An 18,315-nucleotide genomic window follows, 5' to 3' on the forward strand; every position below is an offset into this window, starting at 1 on the left:
TGCTGGTAATAATTGTATGCTAAAAATCCAACATGCTGGTTGTACCAAAGCCAATTAATGGATCGACTTGGGTACAATCAGCCTGCAAATACATGGATCGAATCTCAGCTGAGGTTCAAACTATCTATGGCCGACTTAAGGCAGTCAACAGAGCACGCCAGAGCGAATGAACTTAAAGCAAATACAAATCCCAAAACAAAAATGTAATATATTGCAGCTTATCAGTCCTTTAATGAGTGAAATTGAAAGAAAATCCCAGATTTTGGGCTGTCTATAGAAAAGGAATCGAGGCAGGGGCGGACTGACCATTTGGAAACTTGGGCACTGCCCGAGGGCCCAGGGTCAGTAGGGGGCCCCATGAGATGCCCCTGGTACCTTTCATAGGCTTTTTTGGGTGTGGTTTGAGTGTAGACGAGGACACAGGGGCCCCATGATCCCCTATTGCCCGGGGGCCCCATGAGTTGTCAGTCCACCCCTGAATCGAGGAGAAATCCTTCGATAGGGATATTAGCTCTGGTGACAACCAGAGATTGCCTTACTTTGGAGGGATTTCCTCTCACTTCCTGTTTTGGCTATGAGCCAAGAAGGAAGGGAAATCTCCCCAATGGGGTACAGATTGCAAACAAAAAAAATGATAGGGGTTAGAACTCTACCCTAGACCCTACTCACAACTCAAGCTAGATGGATCCATGAAACCTCCCATTCGGGACATTATATTCTGAAAGTGGGGACTCCCTTCTGTCAGAATACATCGATCAGCACCACAGCTGATTGGCTGCAAGCTGCTGATCGAAGAAGGTTTTCCAGAATGTACCAATCAGCTTCTGTTGAACAGGGAGGGCTGCACACAGATCTAAATTTGCCTGGCCCTTGCTGTACCTTCTGAACTTCAGTCCCTGTGTACTCCACCACCACTTACACCAGATGAATGACATTGCTTTACACCCATTTCATCTCACAGGAGAAGACCAGCATGCTGGCAGTACTGGTACTTTCAGTACTTGTTAAAAATATTCTTAGCCAAAAAAAACTAGGACCTAATGTAGCCACCATGTTTAGGGCTCTTTTACATGGACATTCCGATCGGGTCCGCCTGGCCGTTTTTCAAGCAAACCCGATCGGAACCTCCATTATCCTCTATGGAACGGTGGGTGTAAAAGGAAATGTGTCTGTTTACATCCGCTGACATCTGATCCGATCCGCCAAAAAGGGATGGATGGGGATCTAATTCCCCTTCCGTCCGTCAGATAGGGTTGGTTGAAAATAGACAGGTTCATCCGACCACCCATTGAAGAGACCGAGCAGGTAGCTCTGTGTTTGCTCTGCAGCAGCGGAGGGGACACAGCTGTCATCCGCTTGCTCAGCGGGCATCAGTGGAGAGATCCCCCGCTGAGCAAGCAGATCCGCTAAATGGGTCCGCTCCCTGTGAAAGGACCCTTAAGGACTGGTAAGCTGCATTATACAGTATTACAGTTTTGTTTTTGAGTTTAGTTATTTTTTATGCCTCAAATACCTGGGTCTCCGGCTGTAAACGTATGTGGATTCACAGTTTTGCTGCTATGGGTGTGTCTAGCACAAGAAAAATGATAATGATTAATTTAGTAATTTTAGTAATCTCATCTCAACTGTTGATTGTTTTGCTGTAATGTGCCATAAAAATTTTAACTTTAAACATTCTCATGACTGTGTCCATTATAAATGAGCATAATCACAGTGGGCAGCACACTGGCAAAATGGTTAGCACTTCTGCCTGGCAGTACTCGGGTTGTCGGTTCAAATCCCAACCATGGCACCACCTGCCTGGAGTTAGCATGTTGTCCCTGTGCCTGTGTGGGTTTCCTCTGGTTACTCTGGTTTTCTCACACACTCCAAAGACATGCTGGTAGGTTAATTGGATCCCATCTAAGGCTCCGTTCACACCACTGAGTTTTGTAGTGATTTTTGCAGAGTCCATTTAACATGGTTTCCTATGGAACATGTTATTATTATAATACAGGATTTATATGGCGCCAACAGTTTGCGCAGCGCTTTACAAAATGAAGGTAGACATTACAGTTACAATACAATCTGGTACAAGAGGAAACAGAGGGCCCTGCTGGTTAGAGTTTACAATCTATCTCCTAGATTGTAAGCTCCTAGGATCAGGCCCTCCTAACCCTCTTGTATTGAACTGTATTGTTGCTGTATTGTCTCCCATTATATTGTAAAGCGCTGAGCAAACTGTTGGCGCTATATAAATCCTGTATAATAATAATAATTGCCACCACTGCTATATATGGCATCTGTTATGTTATACTTTTTTGAGCTGCTGCGTTTTTGGAAAGGGCCAGGGACTTTTTTAAAACCAAAAAGCAGCGTTTTTGCTACAATATAGTTCAATGGAGAATCTGCTGAAATGCATGGTAGTGCCTTTTTGCTGCATTTTGCATTTTTATTCTGTCCAGCAAAAAAAAAAAGAGCTGAACAAAATGCAAAATGCGGTAAAAACACTGCAAACATGCATCAAAAATGCGTGTAGTAAACTGCAAAACGAACTGCGAAAAGCACTGCAAAATGGACAAAAAAAGCAAACTGCATAGGTGTGAACAGAGCCTAAATTGGCCCTAGTATGTATGAATGTAAGTTGGGGACTTTAGATTGTACGCCCCTTGAGGTTTAGGGACCGATGTGAACGTACAATATTATTATTATTGTACAGGATTTATATATTATTATTATACAGCATTTATATATTATTATTATTATACAGGATTTATATATTATTATTATACAGGATTTATATATTATTATTATTATACAGGATTTATATATTATTATTATACAGTATTTATATATTATTATACAGGATTTATATATTATTATTATTATACAGGATTTATATATTATTATTATACAGGATTTATATATTATTATACAGGATTTATATATTATTATTATTATACAGGATTTATATATTATTATTATACAGGATTTATATATTATTATTATTATACAGGATTTATATATTATTATTATACAGGATTTATATATTATTATTATACAGGATTTATATGGCGCCAACAGTTTGCTCAGCACTTTACAATATAACGGGAGACAATACAGCAACAATACAGTTCAATACAAGAGGGTTAGGAGGGCCCTGCTCCTCGGAGCTTACAATCTAAGAGGGAGGGGCTGGTGGTAGAAAAGGTATATATAATACAATATATATGTAAAGCACTGCGTAAATTGATAAGTACCTGTACTAAAAATAAATAATATAATTGAGCAAAGATTTTCTCCTAGTCTAATCTCATGCTTTGCAGTGCAGAGCTTGTAACTCAGGGTGGTAGACCACCCACACCTTTGTATCCCTGATTGACTACTCATCTGTCTACCACAGGCAGGGAGAGAAGACATCTCCTGGGAGCCACGCTGGCTGGCAGATGGTCTCCATTTAGGCAACATGCACTTTTCAAAGAATTAATTTAGATAATAGAACAATTTGGCACAGAGGAGCAAAGAACACTCTAGAAAAGGTCAATAGATATATCTGATGATCACTCCATATTCTCAGTATTTTTGTTTGCAGGCTAGCGTGCAATAATCAGTCTATACTGATACATTTCCTTGACTAGCCACAAAAGTATAGCAGCAGGTTTTCCTGTAGGGGTACAGCCAGCCTGCACACAAATATGACCTTCCAGATTTCTGGCTAGCTTGCTCGCTATCTCTATCTGTCACTTCCACAACTTTCCAACCTTAGGCCGACGCTTCCTGTCTTTTATGGCTACCCACCTGTGACAATACTGACCTAGAGTGGAACCCACCCTACCTCTACCTGGCCAGAGTCCAAATCAGGCAATTCCTGCCTGATCAACACGTTGTCATCCACTGGAATTTTTTAATGCTTTATCTTGTTAAAGCGGTAGTAAACTGCCAAAAAAAGAAAAGTCCTCTGCAACATAATGTCATAATGTGCTAATATGCATTGCATACTAGCGTATTATAAAAGACTTATCTTAGGCTACGTTCACACTAGCTTTGTCAGCAGGTGTCAGACAGGCTTTTGGGAAGCGTTTTTAGCGCTTCTCAAACGCCTATGAAAATTCTGCACATGGTGTTCACACTGAAGCGTTAGCGTCACGTCGCGTTGTGTCGCGGCAAAATTGACGCCTCTTGTCCAGTCAGGAGGAGTTGAAGCCTTCTATTCAAGTCTATGGTGCTGCTCTGCAAACGCCTGGCAGGCGTTTAACTTCATTAAAGGCATTTGTGGTGTGGTTTTAACGCTTGGCAAACGCCTATCAACCACCCCAAAACCACGGATGGGGCATTTAAGGAGCATTTGAGGAACGATAAAAACGCTTCCCAAATGCCTGTCTAATGCCTGTGAAATATTATAGGGGCGTTTGGCAAGAGTTATTATTATTATAATACAGGATTTATATAGCGCCAACAGTTTGCTCAGCGCTACAATATACCGGGAGACAATACAGCAACAATACAGTTCAATACAAGAGGGTTAGGAGGGCCCTGATCCTTGGAGCTTACAATCTAGGAGGGAGGGGCTAGTGGTACAAAAGGAAATAACTGTGCGGGATGGACTGGTTGGAAGAGTAGAAGATTCCAGTATTAGCTGAGGGCAGGATAGGCTTCTCTGAAGAGATAGGTTTTCAGAGATTGCCTAAAAGTGAGCAGAGTAGGCGATAGTCTGATAGATTGGGGTAGAGAGTTCCAGAGGATGGGGGAAGCTCTGGAGAAGTCCTAGAGACAAGCATGGGAGGAGGAGACAAGGGAGCCAGAGAGCAGGAGGTCTTGCGAGGAGCGGAGAGTACGGTTTGGGTGATATTTGGAGACAAGATCGGTGATGTAATTTGGGGCAGAGTTATAAATGGCTTTATATGTTATTGTTAAGAGTTAGAAATAAAGTCAAGTGTGAACGAGTCCTTAGAACAAAGCTCTCTAGAGGCATGCTGACACCACTGACAGGGATTTCAATTTTCACCCGGTCTTTCTTCCAGGTTCACGGGCTCTGGCCACTTGATTGACCAAGCCGCTAGGATGTCACTCCCGCGGCACAAAGCTCTGAAGGAACGGCACAGGTATGCCGTTCCTTCAGAGCGCATGCGCTGGTGACATCATCATCTGCAGGGACACTGTATATCTCCTAAACAGTGCATGTTTAGGAGATATTCTTTGCAGGTAAGTGTTATTATAAGTATCCAGTGGGGGTTTACATCCACTTTAAAGAGTAAACCAGGCAATACATTATACAATTTTCTTTCCTGCAGTCACAGGTTCCAGAAAAGAAAATTGTTTTGTTCACCCACCAACACAGTCAGTGTTGATGGGGGAATCCCTCCCAGAGCACTATTGTGTTCTGCCAGCAAGGAGCCTTCCCTGCAGCAGAACACAATGATCACTGATGGCAGCTATAGCCACCAGCAATGGCCACACAGAGAAAAAAAACAACAGGCTGGTTGTACTGAAGTTGATCGATAAATTGACTTCAGTACAACCAGCCTGCCCATAGATGGATTGAAACTCAGCCACTTATTTATTATAGGTACTTATATAGTACCATCAATTTATGCAGTGCTTTACATATATATTGTACATTCACATCAGTCCCTAACCCTCAAGGGGCGTACAATCTAAGGTCCCTAACTCACATTCATACATACACATACTAGGGCCAATTTAGACAGGAGCCAATTCACATACCAGCATGTTTTTGGAGTGTGGGAGGAAACTGGAGTACCCAGAGGAAACCCACACAGGCACAGGGAGAACATGCAAACACCAGGCAGGTGGTGCCATGGTTGGGATTGGAACCAACGACCCCAGTATTGCTAGGTGGAAGTGCTAACCATTTAGCCACTGTGCTGCCCAGCCAGTTCAGCAGGGATCCATCTATGACCAGCTTAACTCCACTTGTGTTGAGAAAAACAGTCACCAGATTCTTAGCTTTTGTTGCTCTGAGGAAATAATTGTTTGACCATGTCTTATGCCTGAATAGGACCGCCAGGTTCATTAAACTCACCGGGTGCACTCTCAGTGTTCTGATTTGAATAGGAAAAAGGTCAGCATCCCTTTAGGAGTATTTAACCCTAAGGTAGTATCTCAGCAAAATTGAAATTTCTATTGCAGGGGTGCCTAAAATGTGACCTGTATCTTGGGAAAATCCGTGATAAAATCACAGAAGCAGGAAATTACTTTTCTGGGGGTGTTCTGTACACCACCATTGTGCAGAATGTCTCCATGCCATGACTGCAGCTGCAGACTGAAAGGGAAAGCTAATTTTTAAAAACAATAAATTACAACATGGCTTATGTAGCAAATGTATATGCTATGTCTTTTTTTATATTTACTATATTTTTTTCCCATGAAAGTGGAGTTACCCTTTAAGTACCTGAAAAAAAAGACCCTGCGCCAGACCTTCTGGGACTATAAAATGGCCATAGACAAACAAATCTGTTATCTAGTACAAGAAAATATTCTGTAACTGATGGCACTTTGCATTATTACTAAGCAGCAATAGACAATTATAAATCCCATCACACTTAAATGAATTGCTTTCTCATGCTTGACTGTTTTTTAACCACTTGCCCTCCAGAGGATTTACCCCCCTTCCTGACCAGATCATTTCTTGTGACACGGCACTGAATTACTTTAACTGACAATTGCACGGTCATGCAACACTGCACCCAAATGAAATTCGTGTCCTTTTTCCCCACAAATGGAACTTTCTTTCGGTGGTATGTGATCACCTGTGTGGTTTTTATTTTTTGCACTATAAACAAAAAAAGACCCGACAATTTTGAAAAAAAAAAAACAATATTTCTGACTTTCTGCTATAAAACATATCCAATAAAAAAAATCTAATTTCATAAATTTAGGCCAAAATGTATTCTGCTACATGTCTTTTAAAAAAAAAAGAATACGTGTAAATGAATTGGTGTAGGTGAAAGTTATAGCATCTACAAATGGCGGTATATATACTGGATTTAAAAAGAAAAAAATGTTTCTATACTAATAATGCCGGTGATGAGCGACTTATTGTGGGACTGCGGCAGGCATTCTTACACTGGGGGAACTGACTAACTACCACTGACATCCCCAGTGACACTAATACAGTGATCAGTGCTAATATAAAGCACTGATACTGTACTAATGACACTGGGCAGGAAGGGGTTAACATTTGGGGCGATCAAAGGGGTAACAGTGTGCTGTGTGTGTTTTACTTCGTAGACATGCTGCTTTGTATTGCTGTGCTGTGCAGAGCAACACAAAGCAGCCTGTTCGTGCTGACAGGGAAGAGATCTGTGTTGTCTACATACAGACCTCTCCTCTGTCAGCTCCATCGATGATCACCGAGTCCTGGGCCGAGAATCGGCGGCCGGGACCCAGTGATTGACATGCTGAGGAGCCAGTAGTGGGGCGAGTATGGAGCCCCCTACTTGGAAATGAAAGATCGCATATATATATACGTGATTTTGCACAGCCCTGCCGTCCTGTACTGGTTTAAAGGACCATTACACGCTGATATTATGGGTGGTTTGAATGGGCCAGTGCATCATATATCTCTTTGGAATGACCACAGAGCTTTTTTTGTAATAGTAATGCTGTGCAGGTGATGTAGCAGGAGGTAAAGTTATGAACATGTTCCCAATCTAAATGCTAGCTGTGCACAGGCTGCCAGTCTGACCGTCGCTCTCATTGTCCAACCTGTACCAGAATAATGGCGTTGTCTTGTTACATTGACCCTACTGCAGTCACTGCAGGAATATTTTGTGCTCATATTTTCTTTCTCTTTTGCAGGCTGATCTTTGGCACTCTTTATCCTGCCTATTATTCCTACAAGGCTGTAAAGTCCAAAGACATAAAGGAATATGTAAGTGTTCATTTTAATCATCTAACTTGCAGTTGTTCTGTGTTTGGCATTAGGGTTACCTCATTAATGACAAGCAGATCATTACGGGATCCATTTGTACATGACTCATGTTCTTCTGCAGTGGGCATATTCCGTAAGAGCAAGATACAAAAAGTAACACATGGCAGATAATCAGCAGTTGTTTTCTTTGATCTGACTTTAAGGGTTCAGTCACACGGGTGGCCGTGGGGGGGGGGGTGACAAAAGCAGGTGGTTGAGCCCCCACTCCTCCCTCGGACTGCCTGCCTATACACTGACATGCAGTTGCTGAAGGCTGTACACGTACCACAGTTGTGATGTTCTACTTTGTTGGTGGAGCCAAAATGATGTGGCTTGCATTCGGCGGGCGGCACCACCACTGAAGGTATTATATTAATTTCAGATACTTATATAGCGCCGTCAATATACAGAGCACTTTACATATATATTGTACATTCACATCAGTCCCTAACCCTCAAGGGGTGTACAATCTAAGGTCCCTAACACACATTCATACATACTAGGACCGATTTTATACAGGATCCAATTAACCTACCAGCATGTATTTGGAGTGTGGGAGGAAACCCACACAGGCACAGGGAGAACATGCAAACTCCAGGCAGGTGGTGCTGTGGTTGGGATTTGAGCCAATGACCTTTGGTATATTATTGAATCGAAAATATTCAATATTTTCAGGCGGTAGTCCAACCCAAAAAAAGGAATGGCATGAGCTGATGTGGTATTTCTTTCATTCTGAGATTCAGATGTATACGAATGTTAAGAGATGATATTGGATAGTTCTTTTTTCTTTTAACCACTTGCCTACCAGGCACTTATACCCCCTTCCTTACCAGGCCAATTTTCAGCTTTCAGCGCTGCCGCACTTTGATTGACAATTGCGCGGTCATGCAACATTGTACCCATATGAAATTTTGATCATTTTTTTCTCACAAATAGAGCTTTCTTTTGGTGGTATTTAATCGCCACTGGGCGCTTTACGTTTTGCGCTATAAAATAAAATTTTTCAAACAGGTATTTTTTCTCCTTCACTGATGTGCGTTGATGAGGCAGCACTGATGGGCACTGATAGGTGGCAATGATGGGCACTGATAGGCAGCACTAAAGGGCACTGATAGGCAGTACTAATGAGGTGGCACGGATAGGCGGCACTGATAGACAGCACTAATGAGGTGTCACGGATAGGCGGCACTAATATGCAGCACTGATAGGTGACACTGATAGACGGCACTGACTGGCATCACTGCTGGGCACTGACTGGGGCACTGACTGGCACAACCCCTGGGCACTGACTGGTGGCACTGACTGGTAGCACTGCTGGGCTGCACTGGTGGGTGGCACTGGTGGGCAGCACTGGTGGGTGGGCACAGGTGGGTGGCACTGGTGGGCACAGGTGGGTGGGCACAGGTGGGTGTCACTGCTGGGCACAGGTGTGTGATACTGCAGAGTGGCACAGGTGGGTGCACTGCTGGGCACAGGTGGGTGATCTGCTGGGCACAGGTGGGCGGAGCTAGTGGGCGCACTGCTGGGCACAGGTGGGCGGAACTTGCTGGTGGCACTGCTGGGCACCGATCATCAGGGCACTGATCATCAGTGCCCTGATGATCGGTGCCGATCCCCGCTCTGACAACTGCCGGTTCTCGGCAGTACTTTCCTCACGATCTGACAGCGTGAGGAAAGTGCAGCCGAGAACCGGCACTTGCATTTCCCTCTGATCAGAGTGTCATTGGACACCGCTGATCAAGTGGTAAAAGGCCGCTGTGATTGGCCTTTTACCACATCACGTGATCAGCTGTGTCCGTAGGACACAGCGATCACGGAGATCGCTGGGTGCGCGCCCCCTGGGGCGCGCAGGAGAGCACGTTCTGGGAGGACGTCATATGACGTCCACTCAGAACTAGCCGGCCGCAGTTTAGCCGTCATTCGGTTATCTGCGGTCGGCAGGTAGTTAATGAGAGATCCTTCATAGTGGTGGTTGCACTGTAGATGCCATTGGACATTTCATGGTCCACCAAAATATTGTATTATCACTGGAAGAAATGCAGTATGTTTTACATATATATGCAATATGAACATTGCCATTGCACAGATTCAAGATCTTTCTCCAATTCATGCTACTGTAAATATGTATGGCAAGCATCATCACGAACTGACTTCCCCCTTCCTGTTCTGCTGTGTTTGAAATTCTTCTTGCATAGAAAATTTATAGATAACTGATGGAGATGGTTTAAAGCAGGGGTCTCCAAACTTTCTAAACAGAGGTCCAGAATACTGTCCTTCAAACTATACGGGGGGGGCGGACTATGGTCAGTGGAAAAGAGAAGAAAGTGTCCTGGCATCAGTAGTAGTAAACAATGTCCAATCATTTGTTTTAGGGGGAGTACCATTGCCTCTTGGTTGGTGTCAATGGGAGGAATAGTGCCCCATCATTGGTATTGGGGGGGAGTGATAGGGCTCTTTGTTGCTATTAATGGGAAGAATAGTGCCCCATCATTGGTGTCAGTACGAAGAATAGTGCCCCATCATTGGTATTAGGTGGAGTAATAGTGCCTCTTGGTTGGTGTCAATGGGAGGAATAGTGCCCCATCATTGGTATTGTGGGGAGTGATAGGGCTCTTTGTTGCTATTAATGTGAGGAATAGTGCCCCATCACTGATGTCAGTAGGAGGAATAGTGCGCCATCATTGGTATTAGGGGGAGTAATAGTGCCCCTTCTTTAGTGTCAATCGGAGGAATAGTGCCCCATCATTGGTGTCAGTACGAAGAATAGTGCTATGTCATTAGTATTAGGTGGAGTAATAGTGCCCCTTCGTTGGTGCCATTGGGAGGAATAGTGCCCCATCATTAGTATTAAGAGGAAGTAATAAGGCTCTTGGTCACTATCAATGGGAGAAAAAGTGCCCCATCATTGATGTCAGTAGGAGGAATAGTGCCTCATCATTGGTATTAGGGGGAGTAATAGTGCCCCTTCTTTGGTGTCAATGGGAGGAATAGTGCCCCATCATTAGTGTCAGTACAAAGAATAGTGCCCCATCATTGGTATTAGGGGGAGTAATAGTGCCCCTTCTTTGGTGCTATTGGGAGGAATAGTGGCCCATCATTAATTTTAAGAGGAAGTAATAAGGCTCTTTGTCACTATCAATGGGAGGAATAGTGCCCCATCATTGGTGTCAGTACAAAGAATAGTGCCCCATCATTGAAATTAGGTGGAGTAATAGTGCCCCTTCTTTGGTTTCAATGGGAGGAATAGTGCCCCATCATTGATGTCAGTAAGAGGAATAGTGCCCATCATTGGTATTAGGGGGAGTAATAGTGCCCCTTCTGTGGTGTCAATGGGAGAAATAGTGCCCCATCATTGTTGTCAGTGGGAGGAATAATGCTCCATCGTTGGTGTCAGTGGGAGGAATAGTGCCCCATCATTTGAATCAATGTGAGGAATAGCGTCCCATCATTGGTGTCAGTTGCCCCATCATTGTTGACAGTGGAAGGAATAGTGGCCCATTGTTTGTGTCAGTAGCAGGAACCATGCCCCACTATTGTTAACAGTGGGGGGAATAATGCCCCTGGGGTGGAATAAAAGCAAGCAAAGGGACGCAGTTTGGAGACCACTGGTTTAAAGGAACAGTGTCCGTGAAGGAGAACATCTTTAAAGAGTTATTTTCCAATCAGCAAAATAAGAGACAATGACCTCCAGTGATTGTGGTGTCTTTTGGTGAGTGGGGAATACTTGTCACACAGTGGTGGAGGATTGGAAGATTTGCACAATCACTATGGTGTATCTGAAGAATATTGGCTATTGCACTAGTGACCTTATGGACTTATATCTGTGATGAATAATGAACATTTTTTCACAGATATTGGCATCTTACTTTAGTTTCATTTTGGGTTTGTTACAGAGTACCAACATGATAATTAAGTATACGTTGCTCCACCTAAGAGTGTACAGTATATATAATTTTACTCTTGTATGTATAATCTTTGTATTTTATGGTGGCAGCAAATTTATTAACACATTGGTGTATATTTTCTCCAAAGTGCGGGGAATTTTAGAGTTATGTACAGTAGGTTACCTTATGAATTGAGGGCTTTAGTGACTCCTTGGTTCATGATGCATGTGTATATGTGATAAGGAACAGTGTGGCTCACATTTGTATGTTGGTTACTGATAACGATGCTGTGTAGTCTCTTGTTGGCTGCTGGTGGTGTAGTACCATCCTTTACAGCCACACAACTATGTTAGATTACTCAGAAACATATTACAGGGCCTCGGATACAGAAGCCGTTAAATTTGTTTGCATTAGTCTTCGGTCACATACCACGCAACTTTCGGAAATAATTACATCTTTTAGACCTAATATTTTAAACCCTTTGATTATTTCAGACAAAAAAAATTTTTTTTTCACATTTTATACATTTACAGTAACCTATAATTTTGACATCAGCAAAAACTGAATACCACAAAACTCAAATCACATAAACACACTCATGTTTCTCAAGTAAGAAAGAGAATGAACAAAAATGTTATTGGTTGAAGGAGGGTAACCTCACTGCTTCTCCTGTACACTAATGTTTTAAAATCAGGAAAGCTGCAATTTATAGGAAGTTCTGTAACATAAAGCTAGTATAAGCTGCTTTTTATGGTTACGCTACTAGTAGCTAAACAGCCCAGAAAAAGGACAGTTGGCGGCTATGCAGCCGGCATATGAACCACATAACAAAACACCAAACCGCATTTCAGATGGAAAAATCCATTTTAGCGCCATGGAGCAGAGAAGTACATTATCTTCAGGGTACAGTCAGATATTTCTGGAGAGGCAGGCAGTGTTTCCTATCCTTTTGAATTTCTTTTTGTTGTAAACAAAAGGTGCAGAAAAATGGACATTTAAAACTATTGTGTTCCTACCCAACTCCCAGATGGTAATTTAATAACTTTGATAATATTGACCAAGTTAAAGAATATAGTAATATCATGCACCAGATTTCCAGGTTTAATGGTGGAGTTTGAGTGGTAAGAAGGTGGAAAAAATTTAACTTTAAAGGTCAATGTGGTACATTATAGAGATAACTTTCCAGTGTTCCAGTTTCTTGTATAGAGTTTTTTTAATTATTATTATTATACAGGATTTATATAGCGCCAACAGTTTGCTCAGCGCTTTACAATATAACGGGAGACAATACAGCAACAATACAGTTCAATACAAGAGGGTTAGGAGGGCCCTGCTCCTTGGAGCTTACAATCTAAGAGGGAGGGGCTGGTGGTACAAAAGGTAATAACTGTGGGGGATGAACTGATAGGAGAAATAGAAGATTCAGTTATTAGTGGAAGGCAGGATAGGTTTCCCTGAAGATATAGGTTTTCAGAGATCTCCTAAAAGTATACAGAGTAGACGATAGTCGGATAGATTGGGGTAGGGAGTTCCAGAGGATGGGGAATGCTCTGGAGAAGTCCTGCAGATGAGCATGGGAGGAGACAGGGGAGCTAGAGAGCAGGAGGTCCTGGGAGGAGCGGAGAAGACGGTTTGGGTGATATTTGGAGACAAGATCGGTGATGTAATTTGGGGCAGAGTTATAAATGGCTTTATATGTTATTGTTAATGTTTTGAATTTTACCCATTGGGCAATGGGAAGCCAGTGGGGGGATTGGCAGAGAGGGATGGCAGATACGGAAAGGTTGGTAAGTTGGATGAGTCTGGCAGCAGCATTCATGATAGACTGAAGAGGGGATAGCCTGCGATCAGGTCGGCCAATGAGGAGGGAGTTACAATAGTCAAGGCGAGATATAACCATAGAGTGAATAAGTTGCTTAGTAGTTTCAGTGGTTAAAAACGGCGTATCTTGGAGATGTTGCCGATGTGAAGTCTACAAGATTTGGAAAGTGATTGGATTTGGGGGTGAAAGGACAGATGGGAGTCTAGGATTACACCAAGTACCCTGGCATGAGGGGAGGGACTGATGGTTGTATTACCAATCTTTATGGAGAAATCAGGGGAGAGGGCACGGGCTGGAGGGAATAGTGAATGACCATTGGTTTTACAGAATTTTTGTACTTATTATGTAGATTTGATACAAATAAATTAATTTTAAAAAAGCTCATAGCTATTCTTGAATATAACCTTTTGGTAGAGGGAAAAAATGTTACCGTATTTTTCGCCCCATAAGACGCACCTGACCTTAAGACGCACCTAGGTTTTAGATGCAGAAAACAGGAAAAAAAAAATTTCTGAACTAATGGACTGCAGACAGTACAGGAGATGACCAGAGACTGCGGACAGCACAGGGATGACCAGAGACTGCGGACAGCACAGGGATGACCAGAGACTGCGGACAGCACAGGGATGACCAGAGACTGCGGACAGCACAGGGATGACCAGAGACTGCGGACAGCACAGGGATGACCAGAGACTGCGGACAGCACAGGGATGACCAGAGACTGCGGACAGCACAGGGATGACCAGAGACTGCGGACAGCACAGGGATGACCAGAGACTGCGGACAGTACAGATGACTGCTGACCTTTGGGGAGGTGGGGAGCGGGTACCTGAATTTGACAGGTACCCGCTCTTACTTCCGCAGAGTTTTTGTTTGATCTTACCTGTTCCTCGATCCAAGCGCGTTGTCTAGTATAGTGTAAGTGCTTTTTTTGTTTAGCACTGATCACTGTATTGGTGTCACTGGGGATGTCAGTAACACCAAGTCAGTTCCTCCCAGCATCAGAATGTCTTCTGCAGTCCTGCTATAAGTCGCTGATCGCCGACAATACTAGTAAAAATAAAAAATGAAAAAAAAAATCACAGTATATATACCGCCATTTGTAAACTCTATAACTTTCACGTAAACCAATTAATTTACATGTATTAAGATTTTTTTTTATCAAAGACATGGAGCAGAATACATTTTGGTGTAAATTTATGCCGAAATTAGATTTTTTACATTTTTTTTACTGGACATGTTTAATAGCAAAAAGTCAAAAATATTTTTTTCTCACTAATTGTCGGTCTTTTTTTAGAACGCAAAAAAATAAAAATCGCACAGGCGATCAAATACTACTGAAAGAAAGCTAAATTCGTGGAAAAATAAGGACGTAAATTTCATTTGGGTGCATCGTTGCATGACCGCGCAATTGTCAGTTAAAGTAACGCACCGTAACCCAAAAAATAGCCTGGTCAGGAGTGGGGGGAATCCTCAGGAGGGCAAGTGGTTAAATCAGCAAAATAAATTCAATTCCAGATGCATCAATACAAATGGTTTACAAAAGTCCTGTAGTTCATTTTCTTAAGAGATCAGCCTTCGAGTTTGAAAGCCTGTTCCCTGCCACCATTTGTTTCTGTGTGTAAGCAGTAGTCTCTCTGCAGAGGTCTGATACACTCCCTACTGAGTCCGAGCTAGAGCTCTCCTGTCAGCAGAAAGCATGAGATTGGTTGGCTGATTGCAGAGCTATAGTTTTGGTGGTGGTGGGGCATTACAGACCTCTGCAGAGAAGACCACTGCTTCCACACAGAAAACAAGGACCCCCACTATGCAGCATACAGCAACTGTAAGACTTTGTACACCTTGGGGTTGATTTACTAAAACTAGAGAGTGCAAAATATGGTGAAGCTCTGCATAGAAATCATTTAGCTTCCATTTTTTTTTTCAAAGCTTAAAGTGATACTAAAGTCTTCTTTTTTCCCTTAAAAATAACAAACATGTTATACTTACGTGCTCTGTGTCATGGTTTTGTACAGAGCAGCCCGGGTCCTCCTCTTCTTAAGTCCCCCGCTAACACTCCTGGCCCCTCCCTCCTGTCGGGTGCCCCCATAGCAGAAAGCTTGCTATGGGGGCACTCAAGCAGGCACGCTCCCGAGCTGTGGCTCTGCATGTCCATTCGCACACAGAGCTGCAGCTCTGCCCCACCCCCTCCCTCTCCTGATTGGCTCACTGGCTGTGGTTGACAGCAGCAGGAGCCAATGACTCTGCTGCTACCTTAGCCAATCAGGAGTAAAAGTCCCCGAAGATCCAAGGCTCTCTTGGACATCGCTGGATCAAGAGGGGGCTCAAGTAAGTGTTAGGGGTGGGGCTGCTACACATGGAAGGTTTTTTACCTTGATGCATAGAATTCATGAAGGTAAAAAAACTTGAGACTTTAGAACCACTTTAATTGAACAAGCTGTAGTTAGAAGCTGAAATGGACTCCCTTGTGTTTTGATGTGCCCAGAATGTATTTAGCTGAGTTAAAGTATATCTAAACCCAAGCGCAAAATTGTAATATATAGTGGCTTACCTGTCCTTAGCTGTGGTGGCTGCTTTCATTTTCTGTTTTTTTCAGACTAAGTGCAATTTCTGCAAGTACAGAAAAATACCTGTAAAAATCTTGTGACTTGCTGTCGGCCTTATTGGCTATTGTCCGTTAACTACAAAACAACTCCCCCTATACAATAGAGATGAGGATGGGTACAAAAAAAGTGAAAAGCCTGAAAAATGAAAACTAGCACAGGAAACACATCTAAGGACTGGCATGCTGCAGTTTATTACATGTTTGTTTTGGGGTTTAGATACACTTTGAATTGAATGTTTACATGGGCTTTAAGCAATTAACAGAGAGAATAACCAGGAGAAAGTCTTACAATGGCCGTGGCAGGTAGGAGGAGCTGGGAACTAAGATGCAGACATCATATTGCCTTGATCCCTGAGAGATACAAAGTAAAGGTTCACATACACCTATGCACTTACAAACTGAAAGCACAGTTGGGCCTTTATACACTGCTAAAAAAAAATTAAAGGAACACTTTTTAATCAGAGTATAGCATAAAGTCAGTTAAACTCCTGGGATATTGATCTGGGCAGTTAAGTAGCAGAGGGGGTTGTTAATCAGCTTCAGCTGCTTTGGTGTTAATGAAATTAACAACAGGTGCACTAGATGGGCAGCAATGAAACGACCCCCAGAACAGGAATGGTTTTACAGGTGGAGGCCACTGACATTTTTTTCCCTACTCATCTTTTCTGACTGTTGTTCACTAGTTTTGCATTTGGCTAGGGTTAATATCACTACTGGTAGCATGAGGCGATTCCTGGACCCTACAGAGGTTGCACAGGTAGTCCAACGGTCTGGGGAGGTATATCCATCGAGAGACACTCAGACCTCTACAGGCTAGACAATGGCACCCTGACTGCAATTAGGTATCGGGATGAAATCCTTGGACCCATTGTCAGACCCTATGCTGGTGCAGTGGGTCCTGGGTTCCTCCTAGGGTTAGTGTCACTACTGGCAGCATGAGGCGATACCTGAACCCTATAGAGGTTGCGCAGGCAGTCCAACTGCTCCGGGATGGCACATCAATACGTGCCATTTCCAGAAGGTTTGCTGTGTTTCCCAGTACAGTCTCAAGAACATGGAGGAGATTCCAAGAGACAGGCAGTTACTCTAGGAGAGCTGGACAGGGCCATAGAAGGTCCTTAACCCATCAGCAGGACCGGTATCTGCTCCTTTGTGCACAGAGGAACAGGATGAGCACTGCCAGAGCCCTACAAAATGACCTCCAGCAGGCCACTGGTGTGAATGTCTCTGACCAATCAGAAACAGACTTCATGAGGGTGGCCTGGGGGCCCGACGTCCTCTAGTGGACTCTGTTATCACTTCCGGGCACCATAGAGCTCGATTGGCATTTGCCATTGAACACCAGAATTGGCAGGTCTGCTGATGGCACCCTGTGCTTTTCACAGATGAGAGCAGGTTCTCCCTGAGCACGTGACAGACATCAGATGGTCTGGAGAATGTTATACTGTCTGTAACACCGTTCAGCATGACCGTTTTGGTGGTGGGTCAGTGATGGTCTGGGGAGGCATATCCATGGAGGGACGCACAGACCTCTACAGACTAGACAATGACACCCCCCACGTGGGGGGCCATACAAACTATCATTTTGAGTTGCTGCAATGAAATTTAAGCAAAATGGACTAGCCTGCTGCATAATTTTTTCACTTTGATTTTTGGGGTGTCTTTAAATTCAGTCCTCTCTAGGTTGATATTTTTCATTTCCATCAAACGATGGGGCATCCTTACATTCCTAACACATTACCCCATCCATATCAGTATACATATCCAACATGATATTTTTCCCCATTGAGATCTGATGTGTTTTCAAAGTGCTCCTTTAAATTTTTTTGAGCAGTGTATTATATTACAGAAAACATACAGTAGATGAGATGGTTGGGACTGTGGTGCAGAGACACTGGCAAAAAGATCTGCAAATCACAGTAAATCTACAGCCTCTATGTAATTTAGTATCTAACAATACAGTAGGGCTCATTCACACCTACTGCATTGAGCTACATTGATCTCTTTTGATTGACACAGGCTAAATGCAAGGACACAGTAAATACTATTGCTTTGTATGTGCTTCGTCCACACCAGAGAACTGCGTTGGTGT

The 18,315-nt window shown here is 43.2% G+C and overlaps 1 protein-coding gene across 12 annotated transcripts in view; it reads left to right on the forward strand.

Moving 5' to 3' along the window:
* The window catches only part of REEP1 (receptor accessory protein 1), a 135,852-nt gene that overhangs the window by 50,306 nt on the left and 67,231 nt on the right, over window positions 1–18,315 (forward strand). For all 12 annotated transcript variants that reach the window (XR_016315298.1, XM_089692303.1, XM_089692306.1 and 9 more), the window contains exon 2: window positions 7,801–7,873. Coding sequence is in view for 11 of the 12 variants with exons in the window: in XM_089692303.1 (XP_089548429.1) it covers window positions 7,801–7,873 (73 nt within the window). In the remaining variant the exon portion in view is untranslated. The remainder of the gene's footprint in view (window positions 1–7,800; window positions 7,874–18,315) is intronic.

This window comes from Staurois parvus, unplaced genomic scaffold (genome assembly GCF_062004578.1).
Source record: "Staurois parvus isolate SC_StPar_1 unplaced genomic scaffold, SC_StPar_1.0 ptg000581l, whole genome shotgun sequence".
Lineage (NCBI taxonomy): Eukaryota > Metazoa > Chordata > Amphibia > Anura > Ranidae > Staurois > Staurois parvus.